At 36.2% G+C, this 22,332-nt stretch overlaps 1 protein-coding gene across 10 annotated transcripts in view; it reads right to left on the reverse strand.

The window, feature by feature from the left end:
- The window catches only part of TANC2 (tetratricopeptide repeat, ankyrin repeat and coiled-coil containing 2), a 446,013-nt gene that overhangs the window by 321,550 nt on the left and 102,131 nt on the right, over positions 1 to 22,332 (reverse strand). For all 10 annotated transcript variants that reach the window (XM_064369387.1, XM_064369386.1, XM_064369385.1 and 7 more), the window contains one exon: positions 5,023 to 5,094. In XM_064369387.1, coding sequence (XP_064225457.1) covers positions 5,023 to 5,094 — 72 coding nt within the window. The remainder of the gene's footprint in view (positions 1 to 5,022; positions 5,095 to 22,332) is intronic.

The raw sequence follows: 22,332 nt of genomic DNA on the forward strand, positions 1-22,332 counted from the left end.
AATAACACATGGGTCAAAGAAGAAATGAAGAGTATTTTGAACTAAATGAAAATACTACTTATTAAAATCTATGTAACATAACCAAACAGTAGAGAGAAATTTATAACACTAAACTCTTATGTTAGAAGAGAAAGCTCCCATATCAATGACCCCAGTTCTACCTTGAGAAACAAGAAAAAGATAAAATTAAACCCAAACCAGGCAGAAGAAAGGAATAATGAAGGACAAAGTATAAATCAATGAAATAGAAGACAGGAAAGCAATAGAAAACAAATACAAAACCGAAACTAATTCTCTGAGATGTGTAAAATTGACAAATCTTGGTCCAGAATAATCAGGACAGTGAGAAAAAATACCCAAATTACCAGTATCAGAAATGAGAATGCTTACTCACTACAGATTATACAGATATTAAAATGTTTCTCAACAAGAAACACACAATTTGAATAGTACTATATTTATTAAATAACTTGAATTCACATTTTAAAATCTTCCAGCAAATAAAATTCCAAGTCCAGTTAGCTTCTGAGAAATTGTATCAAATGGTAGGATGAACCAGTATCAATTCTATGCAATGTAGCTTAGGAAACTGAAGAGGAGGAAACTGAAGTTGAAACTTCCAACTTATTCTATGAGGCCAGCATTAATCTGATACTAAAACCAGACAAAGACATTAGAGAACAAGAAAATGAAAAGTCAGTATTCCATGTGAATATAGATGCAGAAACAATTCAAATTCTTAGCAAATCAAATACACCAACCATACAAAAACAAGAGACAGGTCGGACCTGCCCTCCTTTAGAGCACTGCTTCCTATCATAATAGTCTAAATCAAATAACTAAGGAAAATATTTATACCACATACTTAACCAAACAGGTTTTCTACTAGAGGTGAATGGCTTGGACATCAGCTACTTTGGATTCTGCTGAAGAACTGACGACATTATTCTAACATCTCCTTTCCTACACATTATTTATTTTCCTTGGAGTTCCGAACTTTCTTTTGTTTATTATTTTATGTATGTATCACCAATTCAACCTCGAGACTCTCATCAATTGTCTAAAACTTTTCTAAAGACAATTAATTGCATCAGGTTTCTATCAATCTCATTTTCCTGAAGACTCTTCTGGAGACTTCTAACCCACTCCAATCTGAACTGCTAGCCCTCTATCCCCTTCTTTTTCTTGTCATTCTGAAGAATCTTTCTGCTTTATTGAACTTCCTATATCTTGTAATTCATTTCCCTCCTTTAGCTAGCTTTCTTATTTTGATGGATCACATCCTCCAACAGCTTCCTTAGAAAGTGCATAAGACAGGCAGGTTGTTTTTGAAAATGTACATATCTAATTCTATTCTTATATTTGAATAATAGTATCAATGCATATGGAATTCAGAGCTTGAAAATTATTTTCCTTCAGAATTTTGAAGATGATGCTTTTTCAGTTTCCAATGCTACCACTGAGAAGTACAAAGCCAACTCATTCCCACACCCCACTCCCGGCCTAGGACGCATGAACGATCTGTTTGGCTCCAGTGATTTCAAATCTCACTGCAATGTGCTTTAGTTTGGATCTATTTTCATCCATTGTACTGAGCACAGAGAGAGTCTTCTCAATCAGGAAACTTTATGCTCTTCAGTTAAGAAAATTATCTTGAATCATTTTGTTGATGATTTCTTTTCCATTTTCTCTGCTGTTTTGACAACTATTATTTGAATACTGAAATTCCTGGACTGATCCTGTGATTTTTCTTAACACTCCTCTTTCATTTCTTTTATAATTTTTGTCCTTTTGCTCTATTTTTTCAGATTCTTTCAACATTAGCCTCTGATAATTCTATGGAGTTTTTGGTTTTTACTATCAGAATTTCAATGTCTAAGAGCCTTTTTTAAAAGTCATAATATCACTCTTTTATGTACTTCTTTCTTGTTTCATGGTTATTTTCTCTTATTTCTGGAGGTAATAGTAGTTCTGTAATTTTGCTCTGCAAAATGTATGTCTCTCCAAGTTGTTTTATTCCATTTATTTTAATTTCTATCTTTCATACATTTAGAGTTTCTTCAAATATCTAGTAATCCTTCTTAGCTGCTCATATTTAAGAACAGCTGATTTGGAGCTGAAAAGCTGATCTGGAGCTTTGATACATGGAGTGATCTAACTGGCCTGTTTATTTCAGGAATCTCTGATGACTAAATTTCCTCTTTCTTCTTTTATCTTCCCTTTTTTTGGTCAGATTCCCCAGAAAAGACATTTTTTTTCAACCCTCTACCTGAAATCTGAAGGTCTAACTGCCAGTATTCTGGGAGCCCAGTAGGAAAAAAGACAGGAGAAAGATAGCTAAGGTCCAGTTCTCCTATTTTTAGCATGGAACTTCAGCCCTCAACTATGCCTGGTGTCTACCAGGCTAGAGAGTTTCTGGTTTTCCCCCGTCCTAAGGATAAATTCTGCTTTTGGCAAAGGTTAGGATGAGGAGTTCAGCATCTGCCCAGCTGACTGGTTAGGTGGTTTTGGGGGAAAGTCCCAGAAACCCAATGCTTTTTCATCGGACTTTCAACCAATTGGCATTTCATCTCCATTTCCACACACTGTCATTTCAGAGCGTTTTGAGACCTTTTGAGGTTGCTTTGTTGATTTCCTCTGCTACTGTTAGAGTTCAGTTTTCAATTATTCATATACTCTCCAGTTTCTAAAACCATGTTGATATTGTCTCCTTCCAATTCCTATTTACTGATCTTTCAGTGGGTTTATGGAGGTAACAAATGTTTTATGCTCATCCCATCTTTTACATCTAATAATATTATTTCTCATTCATTTAAACTCATTATAGATAGTTTTAAAAATTTTTCTTTCTGGCCAAGTGCGGTGGCTCACACCTATAATCCCAGCACTTTGGGAGGCTGAGGTGGGTGATCACTTGAGGTCAGGAGTTTGAGACCAGCCTGGCCAACATGGTGAAACCCCGTCTCCACTAAAAATACAAAAATAAGCCAGGCATGGTGGTGCATGCCTGTAATCCCTGCTACTCAGGAGGCTGAGGCAGGAGAATTGCTTGAACCCAGGAGGCAGAGGCTGCAGTGAGCCAAGATCGAGCCATTGCACTCTGCACTCCAGCCTGGACAACAGAGTGAGACTCCAACTCAAAAAAAAAAAAAAGAAAAGAAAAAACAAATTCTTTCTTTTGAATAAAGAGATATTAGAAACAAAATCTCTAAGAAGTTAAGAAACATGCTTTTACTATCAATTAACCCCGATAATGATATAATTCCTGGTGACTTCAAATTGAGATCAGGCAGTTGTATTATGGATCACAGAAATCCCTAGTTTTGTTGTCTGAAGTTTAGCTTTGTTAATAAAATTCAATTATGCTCATTCATTTGAAAAATATTTTAACTGACAAAGCTCAGTGTAAATTAGAAAAGTGATTTCACACATCTATATTTGACATTTAATAAAATTTGAGACATTTAATAATTACAACAATTTTAGTACTAATTTGTGCTAGTTTTATTTTTAGAGTTTTACAAATATAATCTCATTTTTATATCAAAATATGTTTACAGGGAAAATAAGAGTGAACAAGACAAATTCCAGACATATTCATAATACATGCTTATTACTTAAGTATGATTAAATTTAGCAAAAGTTAAAATTTTCAACTCATATTATTTCTCTTTCTGTTCTGCAACAAAAAATTTTATAAAAATAGTACAGCTCTAAAACCTGGGAAAAGCAAAGTTGGAGAAAAGAGGGATAAAATTATAGAATAAGTAAATCTGAGGCTTTTACAGGATTAAAAGCTGCACATTTGTAAATCTGAGCTTTATTTTATTTTATGCTATTAAAGAGTCTTTCAAACTCGATAAATAACTGCCTGAAATTTTATAATCTATTCACCAGTTTGGGTTCTCAATCAGAATTGATTATCTTTGAGATCAATTCATTCAGTCACCATTTATTTAGTGACTACTATATACTATGTACTTATTATTGGCACTTAAGATACAGCAGTGAACAAAGCTATCACTGCTCTCATGGAAACATCCAGTCTAGTTTTGAACAGAGAAAATAAACAAAAACCACTGCTATCAAGGAACATCTATCTTAGTTTTGAACAGAGAAAATCAACAGAATAAATAAAAAGGTAGTAAGTACTATCAAGAAGAAGGAACACAGAGCTGGTGGTCATGCAATGTTAAATAAGTCAGTTAGAAAAGGTCTAACTGGGCTGGGCACGGTGGCTCAAGCCTGTAATCCCAGCACTTTGGGAGGCTGAGGAGGGTGGATCACGAGGTCAAGAGATCGAGACCATCCTGGTCAACATCGTGAAACCCCGTCTCTACTAATACAAAAAATTAGCTGGGCATGGTGGCGCGTGCCTGTAATCCCAGCTACTCAGGAGGCTGAGGCAGGAGAATTGCCTGAACCCAGGAGGCGGAGGTTGTGGTGAGCCGAGATCGCGCCATTGCACTCCAGCCTGGGTAACAAGAGAGAAATTCCGTCTCAAAAAAAAAAAAAAAAAAGAAAATATCTAACTGGAGATTTCTCTGACTCAGAATGTCTTTGGCTAATTTTAAAGCTGTCCCTTCAAAAATTAACCAGTGGCCTATGATAATAAAGTTTAAATAGGAAAGGAAAATAAGTTGGAAGAGCCTAAGAAAATACAGCATCTACCAACAAAAATCATTTCTTCTGAGAGAGCTAAAACAAAAAATATTATATTGATAAAATATAAAAAGCCAGATGTGTTGATACTCCAACAAATGTTATTGTTGACTATTACCAAAATGCTTCAAAATTAAACTTTAATATTATTTAAAAAAACAAACATTAGACAATATTTAAATTTCTTTTATCATGAATAAATAATATATAGATTTTTACATCATATCATTTAAACCCTAAATGAGAAACTAGAATATCTAAACTATACCATGGCAATATCCTAGTTTCCAAACTAAGTACCAGAAAGAAATATCTAACGTCATTTTTTGAAATGTAATAATCAATTTGATGAAAATTTACCTTGCCCAGAGCGGCTTTGGCGAGAGTCTACACTTGACTGTCTTCGATCCGGTGGTTCCTCGCTCCCTCCATCTGCATAAAATTAAAAAGAGCGTAAGCAAATAGATAATAAGATTGACATAACAGTGTCTCTAACATTATCTACATATTAAAACTACTATATCAATCATTTATTTGCATTTCCTATAATCTGGATCATTAAAATATTTGAGGATTTTTCTTACATAAACCAATGGTTCTTACCCTTATTTTTGTGGGTTTACACTCCCCTCTAGAAGTATTAAGAAAGTGTAGGTGTTTTCTCCTTCCCCATACGTATACACTCTACTTTGCATATAATGAAGGAAAGTTATCAACTCAAAAGTTCATTCACAAAATTCCAATTAAGAAGACCTGATTTAAAGCAATCTTTTAAATTAATTGCAGCTGCTTTTTCTGTCTACAGTAGAGTACATCAAATAACCCCTAGGACTGTTTTACTATAATAAGAATTACATGCGTATGTTTTATAAGAAATAATCAATAAACCTATAAAAGAGATCACTAAAAGATAAAAACCAACTAAATCTTGAGTTTATTTTACCATGATTTTTAAAATTATATAGAAACAAATCCATTTCATTATATACATCTTTTTTTAAGAAATAAGCAATATAGTATATTCCCTCACACACTTTAAGAAAAGCTAAAACAAGCCAGAGCAATCAGGCAAGAAAAAGAAATAAAGGGTATTCAATTAGGAAAGGAGGAAGTCAAATTGTCTCTATTTGCAGACGACATGATTGTATATCTAGAAGACCCCATCCTCTCAGCCCAAAATCTCCTGAAACTGATAAGCAACTTCAGCAAAGTCTCAGGATACAAAATCAATGTGCAAAAATCACAAGCATTCCTATACACACAATAACAGGCTTACAGAGAGCCAAATCAAGAACGAACTGCCATTCACAATTGCTACAAAGAGAATAAAATACCTAGGAATACAACTAACAAGGAACATAAAGGACCTCTTCAAGGAGAACTACAAACCACTGCTCAATAAAATAAGAGAGGACACAAACGGATGGAGAAACATTCCATGGTCATGGTTAGGAAGAATCAATATCATTAAAATGGCCATACTGCCCAAAGTAATTTACAGATTCAACGCTATCCCCATCAAGCTACCAATGACCTTCTTCACAGAACTAGAAAAAACCACCTTAAACTTCATATGGAACCAAAAGAGAGCCCGCATAGCCAAGTCAATTCTAAGCAAAAAGAACAAAGCGGGAGACATCACACTACCGGATATCAAACTATACTACAAGGCTACAGTAATCAAAACAGCATGGTACTGGTACCAAAACAGAGATATAGACCAATGGAACAGAACAGAGGCCTTCGAGGCAATACAACATATCTACAACCATCCAATCTTTGACAAACCTGACAAAAACAAACAATGGGGAAATGATTCCCTGTTTAATAAGTGGTGTTGGGAAAACTGGCTAGCCATATGCAGAAAGCAGAAACTGGACCCCTTCCTGACACCTTACACGAAAATTAACTCCAGATGGATTAAAGACTTAAACATAAGACCTAAAACCATAAAAACCCTAGAAGAAAACCTAGGCAAAACCATTCAGGACATAGGCGTAGGCAAGGACTTCATGACCAAAACACCAAAAGCATTGGCAACAAAAGCCAAAATAGACAAATGGGACCTAATCAAACTCCACAGCTTCTGCACAGCAAAAGAAACAGTCATTAGAGTGAATCGGCAACCAACAGAATGGGAAAAAATTTTGCAGCTTACCCATCTGACAAAGGGCTGATATCCAGAATTTACAAAGAACTAAAACAGATTTACAAGAAAAAAACAAACAAGCCCATTCAAAAGTGGGCAAAGGATATGGACAGATACTTTACAAAAGAAGACATACATGAGGCCAACAAACATATGAAAAAATGCTCATCATCAATGGTCATTAGAGAAATGCAAATCAAAACTACATTGAGATACCATCTCACGCCAGTTAGAACGGCGATCATTAAAAAATCTGGAGACAACAGATGCTGGAGAGGATGTGGAGAAATAGGAACACTTTTACACTGTTGGTGGGAGTGTAAATTAGTTCAACCATTATGGAAGACAGTGTGGTGATTCCTCAAGGACCTAGAAATAGAAATTCCATTTGACCCAGCAATCCCATTACTGGGTATATATATCCAAAGGATTATAAATCGTTCTACTATAATGACACATGCACACAAATGTTCATTGCAGCACAGTTTACAATAGCAAAGACCCGGAACCAACCCAAATGCCCAACAATGATAGACTGGACAGGGAAAATGTGGCACATATACACCATGGAATACTATGCAGCCATCAAAAACGATGAGTTCATGTCCTTTGTAGGGACATGGATGAACCTGGAAGCCATCATTCTCAGCAAACTGACACAGGAACACAAAATCAAACACCGCATGTTCTCACTCATAGGCGGGTGTTGAACAATGGGAACACATGGACACAGGGAGGGGAGCACTATACACTGGGGTCTGTTGAGGGGGAGTGGGGGGGACAGCGGGGGGTGGGGAGTTCGGGAGAGATAGCATGCGGAGAAATGCCACATATAGGTGAAGGGGAGGAAGGGAGCAAATCACACTGCCACGTATGCACCTATGCAACAATCTTGCATGTTTTTCACATGTACCCCAAAACCTAAAATGCATTAAAAAAAAAAAAGAAAAAGAAAAGCTAAAACAAATTTAACATTATATAAATAATTCCCTCAATTTTATTACATAGAAACAGAAAAATTACGCATCATAAATTAATGAAAATAGGCACAGTAAAATAGAAATTAATACACTGAGTATGTAAAGTATAAAAAATGAAACTAAACCAGTCAAAATCTTTAACATAGTGGTCTATACACCTATAAATTTATCATCAGTTTAATCCGATTAAAAATGCATTAAGGCATCAACAATTTCCTTTGTTCTTACTTTCATACAATCACTTGTTTTATTTTTAACTTGACAAAGAGAAGGGGTAGTAGCTGTAAGCAGGTTTAATAAAGACGATTCTTGTTCTGTCATCTACTTATGCTATGGTTTATTCTTTGTAAGAGAGCTCATGTATTAACATTTATTGCTTTTTAAACAGATGGCCTGTTTTTTAATTCATTATTGATATAAAGCTTACTTTTAAGTATATTTATTATATGTGAGGTCTATTAATTCATGTATATATATCGACCATTCTTTATTTTGTAGAGGGCTGTTAAACTAGCAAGTGCAAAAGCATTTAATCAATCAATTCCAAATATATGATGATAATACAAAATAGTAAGTACATTGGCAGGAAATATTCATAACTCTTAGTCCACAGTAATCTAATAAAACACTTCACTAATTAGTCAGATTTTTAAAATAACTTATCACATAGAAAGATATTCAAAGTGATAGGCAACCAAATCTTTTCTTCCAGTATGAAAATACTTTTAAAATACAAATCAGTTTAAATATTATTTTAGTTCTGCTGTTACTACATAAGTTACTACATTTGAATAAAAACAAACATGTTGACAAATTTTTGTTCTCAGTGGGTTGTCCTTTTTTTTTTTTTTGAGACAGAGTCTTGCTCTATCGCCCAAGCTGGAGTGCAATGGTGTGATCTCGGCTCACTGCAACCTCCACCTCCTGGGTTCAAGCAATTTTCCAGCCTCAGCCACCTGAGTAGCTGAGATTACAGGTGCATGCCACCGCAACTAATTTTTTGAATCTTTAATAGAGACGGGGGTTTCACCATGTTGGCCAGGCTGGTCTTGAACTCCTGACCTCATGATCCGCCCACCTCAGCCTCCCAAAGTTCTGGGACTACAAGCATGAGTCACCACGCCCAGCTTATTACTGCTCCTTTCTAATGAATACCATTATTTAAGAAATTCTAGGGCTAGGCAAAATGATCGATGCCTGTAATTCCAGCACTTTGCAAGGTGGGAGGATCGCTTGAGATCAAAAATTCGAGGCTACAATGAGCTATGATTGCACCACTGAGCTTCAACTGGGTGGCAGGGAGAGACCTTGTCTCTTAAAAAAAAAAATCTACCTACTATTAAGAAAATTTAGCACATGACATTCTGTATACCCATGCTTGAGTAACTAAAGTCCCTCTCACGCATCTGTTCCTTTCATCTCTATGAAATCAATCACTGAAAGCTTAGGTATATATGCTTTACTAGGAATTCAAGAAAAAAGCTGCTCTAAGAAGAACAGAAATGAGTAAAACTAGTTCTTTCTAAATGCTTACAGTGTGAAAGTATGCTACATTTTCCTTCTAGTGATAAGGTTAATGCTCATTACACTGATATATAAATTACTCTTATCAACTCAACTCCTTGAGATGGAAACATTTTGTAACTCACCTACAGTTAGGCACAATGTTAACCCGCATGTGCTGTCACAGAAATTACACTGTGAGAACTAAGAAGCCTGACCTACCTGGTTAATGTTTTTAAAAAAATATTTAAACACATTTACCTAGAATAATTTGCATTTTAAAAAGACAGCCCTTATAGTAGAGTAAAGACTAAGGTGGTTGTTTTCGATACTGGACGAACAAACACATGTGGTTCTGTTCTAATAAAACTTTATTTATAGACAATAAAATTTTAATTTCATATAATTTATGTCACAAAATATTATTTTTTTCAGCCATTTACAAATATAAAAACCATTTTTAGATTATAGGCCCTACAAAAACTAGGAGTGACCTAGATATGGCCAGCGAGAAATTACCCCTGATCTAAAGGCAGGGACGTTAGTTTAAAAGGCTAATTAGAGCAATCTCTGTGAAAAGGAATGAATTGAATGACTTGAGAGTAAGGCCAAGAAGGATGAGAAGGCAGCTCTGCAAATGATGTCTAATCTACCCTAGGGGCCATTGAAAGTTTAATGGTCCCATGGCTCAAGGACTCTTTTCTTGGCTTTCTCTAGGTGATCCTTTGGGGAGTAAAATGTAAAATTCCCCAAAACCACCCCAAAGAAATGGAATACCTGACTGCTTAATTACATGTTAAATCTCAATCTTCTCTGTGACCAAGAAAGGCTCTCTGGAGGTGACTAAAAGTGCACAATGCACTGTGAAAGGGATTTTTTCCCCCTTAAGTAAAGTTTATGGTTCTTAACTCTTAATAAACATTGTTGAAAAGCACAATATCTAGATATGTTGTAGTATTTCCTATTTTCATGAAAAACTAATGTGTATATCATTTTACAGTCTAAATTTGATACTTGGGTTTGAAACCAAAATCAGATTTTGAATATTAAAATCAATTTATAAAAATTTCTCTAACAAGTATTTTACATAAACACTTCATGAGAGTTAATTAGGAAATAAAAGCAGCCCACCAAAAATTTCTATTGGTAACCTATTTTCTCCAAATGCAGAATGAAAATATGGCATGTCAAAAAAGACAGACCCAGGCAGAATAGAAGAAAGCAACAGTCCTCTGTAGATGACCTACTCCTTTTATTTAATTTGTAATCATTTATAAAAGTTTTCATGAAAAAAGCAAAATGGAACCCAGTAATCACTAAGACACCTGAGACAGACACTGCCAAGTTATTAGAGGAGATATGAAATAATATGCCTGTAAATGAAATACGAAAATAAGGAACTTCTTAGAATGTTTAATTTGTATTCTACTTTTAGATTTTAAGGTAACAAGAAAAAGTGTGGGAATACATACCCATGTACATACAAATGCACAAAAAGTCAGTATGTGGCATAATAAGACCCAAGTTTTAATTCCATACCTTCCATTTTTAGATGAGTTTCTCTGAGTCTCAGTGTTTTTATCTGTAAAACTGAGATCAAAGTAACATCATCCTCTGAAGGTTGTTGTGAGGTTTAAATGAGCTAATATATGTGACAGCACTTTGTAGTCTCTAAATTGGTGATTTTCAACCAGGAGCAAAACAGGGACTTCTAGGGACATTTTTGGTTGTTACAATTAGAAGACTGCTACTCATTTCTAAAGGGCAGAGGCTAGGGATGCTGCTAAATAGTCTAAAATTCACAGGACTGCCTACCACAAAGAATTATCAGACCTCAAATTTCAATAGTGCCAATAGCTGAGAAACATGTTCATAACATAAATGTTCATAACAATCATAATCATATACAAATAAGTTACTTATCTTATTGTGAATAAATTTCAAATATACAGAAAATACGGTGAAAAGTATAACTCACACTAATACAGCAACTATCAAACTTTACCAAATCTTAAGATTTCCCATTACATCACTTTGTTTTAAACTAAAACACTACCAGTTATACACAGCTAATATTTTCATTATACAGTTCTCCAATACAATTTCCCTTCCTCCATCCCTCCCCAAATTAACCACTATCCTATTTTAATATGTAAAATCATGTGCATGTTTTTATACTTTTATTACATATATATGCCTCCACAAATGTTTATATTGCACAAATAGAATGATACTATGTTGTCCAGCAATGTGCCATTTTACTTAACATTTATGTTTTGAAATTTATTTGTGTGGACATTCACTTTAACTCTAGAAAGGTATTCCACTGTATGAATGTATCAGTTGTATCTATTCTCTTACTAATGAAGATTTAGCTTCTGAATGTATAATACTTTCAAGTCTGCAATGAACTATTTCCTGCAGCACATGTCTAATCTGCTTGTATATAAGCTCCTTGTGCACATGTTGAAGATATAGAAGTGAAACTACTAAATCACAAAAACTCTAGAAAAGCAACCAAATTTCTGCCAAAGACAGTTGCGTTTATTTTTATTTCCACAAAAAGTGAATGTTCCCATTTCCTCACAATCTCATGAATACTACTCTGGTCTTTTTCATGTTTGCTAAAGAATGTGAACTGGTATCTGATTCTTGTTTAATGTGTCTTTCTCTCATTAATAATGAAGCTAAGCATGTGTTTTACTGGCCATTTGGTGTGTGTATACTCTTGTTTATATCCTCTGCCTATTTTTGCCACAACTTTCTGATCTGCATGTTTTCTGATGAGAAATCTACAGTCATTCAAATTGTTGTTCCCCTCTAGGTAATGTGTTATTTCTCTCGGGCTGCTTTCAAGATTTTTTCTTTATCTTTAATTTTCAGCAGATTGATCATATTGTGATTGAATGTGAATTTCTTTGTGTTTATCCTGTTAAGGATTCAGTCAGCTTCTTGAATCTGTAAGTTTGTACTATTTGCCAAATTTGATAAATTCTCAGCAATAGGTTCTTCAAATATTATTTTAACACCACAGTTTTCCTTCTCTTCTTCTGGAACTCCAGTGGCATGAATCTAGACCTTTTGTTCTTATCCTACAGATTCCTGTGGTTTTATTCTCCCCCTCCCCCGCTTTTCTCTCTGTTGTTTAGATTTGGATAATTTGTATGGATCTGTCTTCAAGTTCACTGACTCCTTCTGCAGTCACCTCTATTATGCTACTTAACCCATCAAGTTTGCTTCTTGTTTGGGTCTTTATATTTAATATTTCTAAAATTTTCATTAGGTTCTTCTTTATATCTCCTATTTCTTAAGACTTTTTATTTTTCCATTCATTTCAAGAAGGTACACATGATTGCTTGTTGGAGCATTTAAAAAAATTTTTCCCATTGGGAATATATGTATTATTTTTAATAAAATAGGGTGTTTATTTAATTTCATATGTGAGAGAGAAAAATTTAAGACTTTTCAGGCTGAAATATATTATACTTCAGAAGAGAGGCACCAACTGTTCTAATAACAATAAACGGTTTCCGTTTATTATTTTACTCCATAGAGAAGCATTTTTATAACAGTTGCATTAAATTCTTTGTCAGATAATTCCAATATCTTGGTCATCTCTTGGAGCTGGTATCTATTGTATTTTCCCTTGAATAATTGATATGTTCCTAGTTCTTTGTGTATCAATTTCATATGTAATTTGTATGACAATCCTTGTATGTAATTTTGGTTGTATCTAGACATTCTGAATGTTTTGAGTTAGGAAACTCCAAGTCTTCAATACTACAGGAAATGTTAGTTACATTTTTGAAAGCCTTTGCTATTCGTATCTGTACTGCCTGTGTACCCCAAAGTGGTCATTCAGGATGCTGGGTAGTGATCTGTTAGTTCAGTTTAAAGTCCATGGCATGACAATGAGGACCAAATTCACACCTGTGAAGCTCAGGAGTGAGTCCAGGAGCTCATAAAAACTTAATGTGGTTGACTTTGAGGTGCCCCTCACTGCAATCTTTGAATTCAGACTTTCTAGTTTCCTAAGACTCCTCTTTTGGTACCCTGACAAAACCTGGGGCTATAGTAACCTTGCTCTGCCATGTATTTCATGAGTGTATCTGTGTCTGGAGCACAGTGGTAGGAAGAAAGAAAAAAAGCTTTCATTAATAATCTAAAGAATGTAGCCTTGTAGTATAGTTTGAAGTCCGGTAGTGTGATGCCTCCCGCTTTGTTCTTTTTGCTTAGAATTGACTTGGCTATGCGGGCTCTCTTTTGGTTCCATATGAAGTTTAGGGTGGTTTTTTCTAGTTCTGTGAAGAAGGTCATTGGTAGCTTGATGGGGATAGCGTTGAATCTATAAATTACTTTGGGCAGTATGGCCATTTTCACGATATTGATTCTTCCTAACCATGAACATGAAATGTCTCTCCATCTGTTTGTGTCCTCTCTTACTTCGTTGAGCAGTGGTTTGTAGTTCTCCTTGAAGAGGTCCTTTACATTCCTTGTTAGTTGTACTCCCAGGTATTTTATTCTCTTGGTAGCAATTGTGAATGGCAGTTCGTTCTTGATCTGGCTCTCTGTAAGCCTGTTATTGGTGTATAGGAATGCTTGTGATTTTTGCACATTGATTTTGTATCCTGAGACTTTGATGAAGTTGCTTATCAGTTTCAGGAGATTTTGGGCTGAGAGGATGGGGTCTTCTAGATATACAATCATGTCGTCTGCAAATAGAGACAATTTGACTTCCTCCTTTCCTATTTGAATACCCTTTATTTCTTTTTCTTGCCTGATTGCTCTGGCTAGAACTTCCAATACTATATTGAATAGGAGTGGTGAGAGAGGGCATCCTTGTCTAGTGCCAGATTTCAAAGAGAATGCTTCCATTTTTTGCCCATCCAGTATGATATTGGCTGTTGGTTTGTTGTAAATAGCTTTTATTATTTTGAGATATGTTCCGTCACTACAAGGCTACAGTAATCAAAACAGCATGGTACTGGTACCAAAACAGAGATATAGACCAATGGAACAGAACAGAGGCCTCGAAGGCAACACAACACATCTACAACCATCTGATCTTTGACAAACCTGACAAAAACAAGCAATGGGGAAAGGATTCCTTGTTTAATAAATGGTGTTGGGAAAACTGGCTAGCCATGTGCAGAAAGCAGAAACTGGACCCCTTCCTGACACCTTACAATAAAATTAACTCCAGATGGATTAAAGACTTAAACGTAAGACCTAACACCATAAAAACCCTAGAAGAAAATCTAGGCAAAACCATTCAGGACATAGGCGTAGGCAATGACTTCATGACCAAAACACCAAAAGCATTGGCAACAAAAGCCAAAATAGACAAATGGGACCTAATCAAACTCCACAGCTTCTGCACAGCAAAAGAAACAGTCATTAGAGTGAATAGGCAACCAACAGAATGGGAAAAAATTTTTGCAGTCTACCTATCTGACAAAGGGCTGATATCCAGAATCTACAAAGATCTAAAACAGATTTACAAGAAAAAAACAAACAAGCCCATTCAAAAGTGGGCGAAGGGTATGAATGGACACTTCACAAAAGAAGACATACAGGAGGCCAACAAACATATGAAAAAATGCTCATCATCAATGGTCATTAGAGAAATGCAAATCAAAACTACATTGAGATACCATCTCACACCAGTTAGAATGGTGATCATTAAAAAATCTGGAGATAACAGATGCTGGAGAGGATGTGGAGAAATAGGAACACTTTTACACTGTTGGTGGGAGTGTAAATTAGTTCAACCATTGTGAAAGACCGTGTGGCGATTCCTCAAGGACCTAGAAATAGAAATTCCATTTGACCCAGCAATCTTATTACTGGGTATATATCCAAAGGATTATAAATTATTCTACTATAGGGACACATACACACGAATGTTCACTGCAGCACTGTTTACAATAGCAAAGACCTGGAACCAACTCAAATGCCCATCGATGATAGACTGGACAGGGAAAATGTGGCACATATACACCATGGCATACTATGCAGCCATCAAAAACGATAAGTTCATGTCCTTTGTAGGGACATAGATGAACCTGGAAACCATCATTCTCAGCAAACTGATACAAGAACAGAAAATCAAACACCACATGTTCTCACTCATAGGTGTGTGTTGAACAGTGAGAACACATGGACACAGGGAGGGGAGTATCACACACTGGGGTCTGTCGGGGGGAAATGGGGGAGGGACAGTGGGGAGTGGGGAGTTGGGGAGAGATAGCATGGGGAGAAATGCCAGATATAGGTGATGGGGAGGAAGGCAGCAAATCACACTGCCATGTGTGTACCTATGCAACAATCTTGCATGTTCTTCACATGTACCCCAAAATCTAAAATGCAATAAAAAAAAGAAAAAAAATAATCTACAGAATGGTCCCACAATTCTTGGGACTATAGCTCTACCAGAGAGAATGGTTCTTCTTTCTCAGCATTTTGACTTATGTGAATTCTTGATGTTACTACTAAGGTAGGGGGCTGAGGCAGCAGAAAATAAAACAACAGGAAAGGGGAGTGAGCATTTGCACACTCTGAGTGTTAAGAGTTCCTTTCTCATTCCTCAAAACATATCTAGAGGGCTTCCACTGTAGGTAACTCCTTCTGTGCCCTGGTGCCCACTCCCAGTTTCTGAACTACATTGTAAACCGAGTCTCCATGCCTGCCCCAGTGCCAGGTGAGCCCCTACAGCTTCAGGTTCCAGGCTGAACCCTGCAGCCCTTCTCCAGATCTGCCCTACCAGCAGGCAGGCGCCACATACCCAGGGCTCCAGACCTGTCTCATTGCCAGGCCAGTCCAAGGGCCCTGATGCCAGGGTCCCAACTACTCAGACTACAGGCCAGTTACAGGCTCCACACTGGCCCCAGAACCAGGCCAGCTCTCAAAGTCCCAGGCTTCAGACCCATCCTTTGCCAGGTTAGCATCTGTGGCCCCAGGATCCAGGCCCAACTCTGAGGGCCAAGTCTCTAGTTGATCCAGGCCGGTCCCAATAGACCCTGACACCAGGACACACCTTGCAGGCCCAGGCTCCAGGACCAAGGCTTGCCTCACAGACAACAAGCAGGAGGATTGCTTGAGCTTGGGAGGTCAAGACTGCAGTGAGCCATGATCACACCGCTGGGTGAACGAGAGAAGGTCTTGCTCTGTCACACACTGCACACCAGCCTGGACAAGAGACACAGACCCTGTCTCGAAAAAAGAAAAAACCTGCACAGCAAAGAAAACAATCAACAGAGTGAAGAGAAAATATATGCAAACCATACATATGATAAGAAGCTAGTATTAAAAATATGCAGGGAATTCAAACAATTCAATAGCAAGAGAACAAATTATCTTATTTAAAAATTGGCAAATAACCTGAATAGACATTTTTCGAAAGAAGACACATAAAGAGCCAACAGGTATATAGAAACATGCCCAACAGCAGTAACCATCAGGGAAATGCAGATTAAAACCACAATAAGCTACCAACTCATACATAATAAAGCAAAAGATAAATGTCGCTAAGGACGTGGAGAAAACGAACTTGTACACTGTTATAGTAATATAAAATTAGTACAGTGATTATAGAAAACAGTATGGAAGTTCCTTAAAAATTTAAAAATAGAACTACCATGTGACCCAAGAATTCCCACTTTTGGATATATATCTGAAGGAAATTAAATCAGTATGCAAAGAGATACCTGCATTCTCTCGCATGTTCATTACAACACTGTTCACAATAGCCGTGATATGGAATGAACCTAAGTGTTCATCAACCGATGAATGACTAAAGAAAATGTAGTGAATGTGTGGGTAAATACAGTAAACATACAAACACACAATGTAATATTATTCAGTCTTAAGAAAGAAATCCTGTCATTTGCAACAACATGGATGAACCAGGAGGACATCATGCTATTTAAACTAACTCAAGCACAAAAAGACAAATATCCATTGTCTCACTTACATGTGGAACCTAAAAAAGTCGAAATAACTAAAACTGAGTAGAATAGTGGTTGCTAGGAGGCTGGAGGGGGTGGGGGTGTGCAGGAAAAAATGGGGAAATGCTGCTCAAAGGGTAATGAGTTTAGTTGAAATAGGAGAAGGTACTGGACATCTACTGTACTGAATGGTGACTACAGTAAATAACAGTGCACTGCATATTTCTTAAAATTGACAAGAGTATAGATCTTAAATATTCTCAGCAAAAAGCAAAAAAATAGTTTGAGATGATAGGTTAATTAGCTTGATTTAATCCTTTCACAATTCATATATATATAATATATATATCAAAACATCACATTGTACATCATAAATATATACTTTTATTTTTAAATTATGCCTTAATATACAATAAACAGTACATAAAGATTTTCTAATAGATTATCCAGAAACAATAAAATCCACAATAATAATTTTTGTATTCCAACCACTTGAAAAGGTATATATTTAAAAATATGGAAATATATGAAAGGAAAAATTTAAAAGGGCTCTATCAGGAGTTTTTCATTGAATAGGAAAGGCATTCATGTATTAATATTAGATCATGCTTAAGAGATTAAGAAATACTTTGAAAGTAATTCTGAGAGTTTCCATAATGAAATGATTGTATAATTGTTTTTTTTACTTTTTAAATCTTTTGAGACAGGGTCTTGCTCTGTCACCTACAATGGAGTACAGTAGTGTGAAAATGGCTCATTGCAGCTTTGACCTCCTGGGCTCAAGTGATCCTCTCACCTCAGCCTCCTGAGTAGCTGGGACCACAGGTGCACCAGGACACCTGGCTAATCTTTTTTTTTTTTTTTGTAATTTTTGTAGAGAACACGGTCTCACTATGTGGCTCAGGCTGGTCTCAAAACTCTTGGGCTCAAGCGATCCTCTTGCCTCAGCCTCCCAAAGTGCTAGGAGTACAGACATCAGCCACTATGGCCCCAATAGTTTTTTATTATAGAGACTATAATTCTTATCCTTCCCAAATTGAATGAAACCAAATTAATTTTTCATTCTATTAGACTTTCTTTCAGTTAATTATATGACTGATTCATGTCATTTTACAGTGACAGCATTAACAATCATTATGTAGAATCTGTCTATATATATATTGAAGATTACATACTCAGTAGATGTCCTGTATCTTTAAAAGCTCAGAATACAGATAAAAGTCCACAGATTTTAAACTTGTCAGACACTGATGGAAGACATCTTAGTTAAGAACTCTGGGCCATCAAAAAATTATAAAAAGAATTGTGAAAAAGTAGTGGCAATGGAATAATTTGGGGATCTTCCAAAATTCCAACATAAGTATCATCAAAGCAATCAGAGAGTAAAACAACTACCCAGGAACAAGAATTACAATACTGCATAACAAGGTGTGACATTGTAAGAGATATATGTATATACCTATATAGATATATACATACATATGTCTTAGTCCCAGTTCCTGACACAGGTCTCTTAATCCTTTGGAATTTCCTGGGTGATGAGAGTGTCTTTTATTCTAATGAGTTAATTCTTGGTGGGCTCCTGGATGGGGGCTAGTCACCAGAAAGACCAAGCCATGATCAGAAGCTAGGAACTTTCAGCCCATGATCCCCCACCCTCCAGGAAGGAGAGAAGGGCTAGATATTTAGTTAACAGTCCAACATGCCTACGTGATGAAGCCTCCATAAAAATTCCTGAACTATAGAGTTTGGGGAACTTCTGGGTTGCTGAATATGTGGACAGTGGTGTGCCCCTAAGGGGACATGGGAGCTCCAGGCTCTTTATCAATACCTTGCCTTAAGCATCTCTATTATCTGGTTATTCCTGAGTCATATTGTTTCATAATAAACAGCTAAATATGTGTAAAGTGTTTCCCTGAGTTCTATGAGACAATCTAGCAAATGCTCAAACCCGAGGAAGGGGTTGTGGAGACCCCCAATTTTTCTGCCTGTCAGATATACTAGAAACTTAGACTTGGCAACTGGCATCTGAAGTGGCTGTCAGGTTTGTGGGTTTTGACTTTAACTCTAGGTAGCCAGAATTGAATTGAATTATAGGACATCTGACTGGTATCCTCAGAGAAGTGAAGAACTGTTTGGAGGGGAAAAAAATGCCCCCACACATCTGGTCACAGAAGTGTTCTGCATGAAGAGTACAGTAGAATACTACTGTTGGATTTTCCTCTGTACACAAGGTATCCTTGCAAACCCTAAAATATAAATGGGTAGAGCTAAGAACAAACAAAACAGCTAGAGACGTGAAACTTAATGAGCATCCACATGAAACAAAATGGGTTGGGGGAGAGGGGGCTGGGGAGCAATAGGGTGTATGAGAGACCACAAAATTGGCATATCACTGGAATGCAACTCACTGGAAAACACAAAGAGTTAATTTGATAACAGCAGCTTGACAATAAAAGGTGTGTGCCCACTCTAAGAGCAAATGAGTACATGGGACCTGCAGCAGAAAGTTCAGAAGAGGCTGGGCCAGTTTAGCCAATGTGTACTCTTGAAACTGATCTGCCGAGCTAGGGCTCCATGCTAAAAATAAAGTGCTAGAAATGGAATAAAAATTCAGCAGAATAGGGACAAAAGGGACAAAGAAAAGAGAAGGTCTAAATCAAAGTGCAAGAGGGAACAGGGCCAGAAGGCAAGCTGCAATGTTTTTTAACACTTTACAAAAAACAACAAAAGAGGAAACTTTATGAAGTTAAAAGGCTATCGTGACATGTCTCCTTATACATACTTAGGAAAACTCATTTTAAATAAAAATGATCAAAGGAAAATATCAAGGTCAAATTCCAAAGACAGGAAAGAAAACAAAGAGAATAAAAAGTATCATAGTACCTCCACTTCCAATGAAAGTACAACAAAAACACTTATTCAAAAAAAATTAAAACTGTAATATACAATTTGAAACTGTAATGTGCAATTTCAAAAAGTGCTAAAAATTGTTAAGAAAATTATATAACACATCAAAGAGCAATACAAATCAGAATCAGAAAAACTCAGAAATGAAGAGATGGAAATCAGGAAAGAATTATAAATAAAATTCATTTCAGTAATGAAGACTAAACTAGAAGAAACACAAGATCAAACAAACATAACAAAATGACTTTAAGAGAAATAGGTTAAAGGGAGGCAAACTTTTAACAAATAAAGAAGGAAGAAAGGGATTAAAAAGGATTTGCAGGAAAGTGACAAATACTGAAGAAAGGCAAAGATGGTCCAGCATGAGGATAAACAAGAATCTCTAAAGAAAACCAAAGTGAGAGAACAGAAAAACTATAATTCAAGATCCCTTTCCAGAAAAAAAAATCTGCATGTACATGTGTGTTTTATATATGTATATATTTGTATATATACACCTGGTTATATATGTATTTATATTAATATGTGTGTGTATATATATATACACACATATATACATGGGAAGATAAACACACACACACACATATTTGAAACTATATATTTCAAGAGTACCCTGTATACTTGACATTATCAACTTAGATCAATGCACTAAATTCTACTAAAATTACAGGACTTTAAAAGGGCGGGGGTCCTTTAAGCATTTAAGCAAAACTATCATGTCATCTTTTTTTGTTTTTGTTTTTTTTGAGATGGAGTTTCACTCTTGTCACCTAGGCTGGAGTGCAATGGCATGGCATGATCTCGGCTCACTGCAACTTCCACCTCCCGGATTCATGCAATTCTCCTGTTTCAGCCTCCCAGTAGCTGGGATTACAGAAGTCAGCCACCACACCTGGCTAATTTTTATATTTTTAATAGAGACGAGGTTTTACCATGTTGGTCAAGCTGGTCTCGAATTTCTGACCACAGGTAACCCGCCTGCCTCAACCTCCCAAAGTGCTGGGATTACAGGCATGAGCCACCGTGCCCGGCCACAATCTTTTAAATTTTAATTAAATTTATTTATTTTGAGACAGGATCTTGCTACACTGTTCACTCTGGTCTCAAACTCCTGGGCTCAAGAAGAGCCTCCACCTTCCACGTAGCTGGGACTGCAGGCACACGCCATCACACTCTGTTTCCATAATGTGATTTATAAAGAAAAAGAAACAGAATAAAATGGAACAAGATATTTAAAATACAAAAAGCATCTGAGCTAAATATTTTACATTCAGTAAAACTTTGCTTTAAGTATAAGGGGTAAAGACAAACTGCTATCAACATGTAAAAACTCAGCGTATATCGTTCTCATTAGCTCTTCCTAGTTCCACTAGAAAAAGAACTTTAAGCCACCGGAGTAACTAGAAAGACATCAAAACAAGGACTAGTGGTGAGATTAAACATGCAGTTATTTCCAGAATTAAGATTAAATGAGGACTTTTAAAGAGAGAGATTGTAGTATATAATCACTACATGATCTGACAATACAGGTAGAGTACAACCATAAATGAATGGGGGAAGAATAGAGACAGCATGAAAAACAAAAAAAATTAACTGATTTCAGTAATTGGTGGTGGTAATATTCTCAGGCCGCTCTATATATAAGGGGGAGAAAGCAAGTAATTATGGGACACACTAATTCTATCTTCCTTTATGAACCAGAATTCTCAGTGTTGAAAAAAGGAACTATGAACGTAGTACAGAAGTGCAGTAAAAATTCTGTAATACTGAATCTATATTGGAAACATTAATACAATCTTATAAATCACAGGTATATCCTAACTGTCCACTGAAAACGCCTACAAACAGACTGATCCAGTAGCAGTGAACATCTCTAGTGCTCAGGTTGTGATCTTGAAATGCCATTCTTCGTTAAAAGAAACCCAGACTTCTTAAAGAACTAGCTAGTCTGAAAAGGAAATGTACTAGACGAACCTGGAACATCTGACATACCCAATAGTAAGGAAACTGTCAAGACTATTCTCAACTATGTCATGTCAAAAAGGTTACTGAAGAGGCTCTCACTGGCCAGGAAATCATAAAATGCTTAAAGAAAACAAAAACTAAACAAAACAAGACAAAACATTAACTGGTCACATTCTGAGGTTGAAAGGAAACCAAATATCTTGAAAAATGGGAAGAT

The sequence above is a fragment of the Aotus nancymaae genome, unplaced genomic scaffold, assembly GCF_030222135.1.
Source record: "Aotus nancymaae isolate 86718 unplaced genomic scaffold, 86718_ANA_hifiasm-v0.15.2.pri h1tg000089l, whole genome shotgun sequence".
NCBI classification, from domain to species: domain Eukaryota; kingdom Metazoa; phylum Chordata; class Mammalia; order Primates; family Aotidae; genus Aotus; species Aotus nancymaae.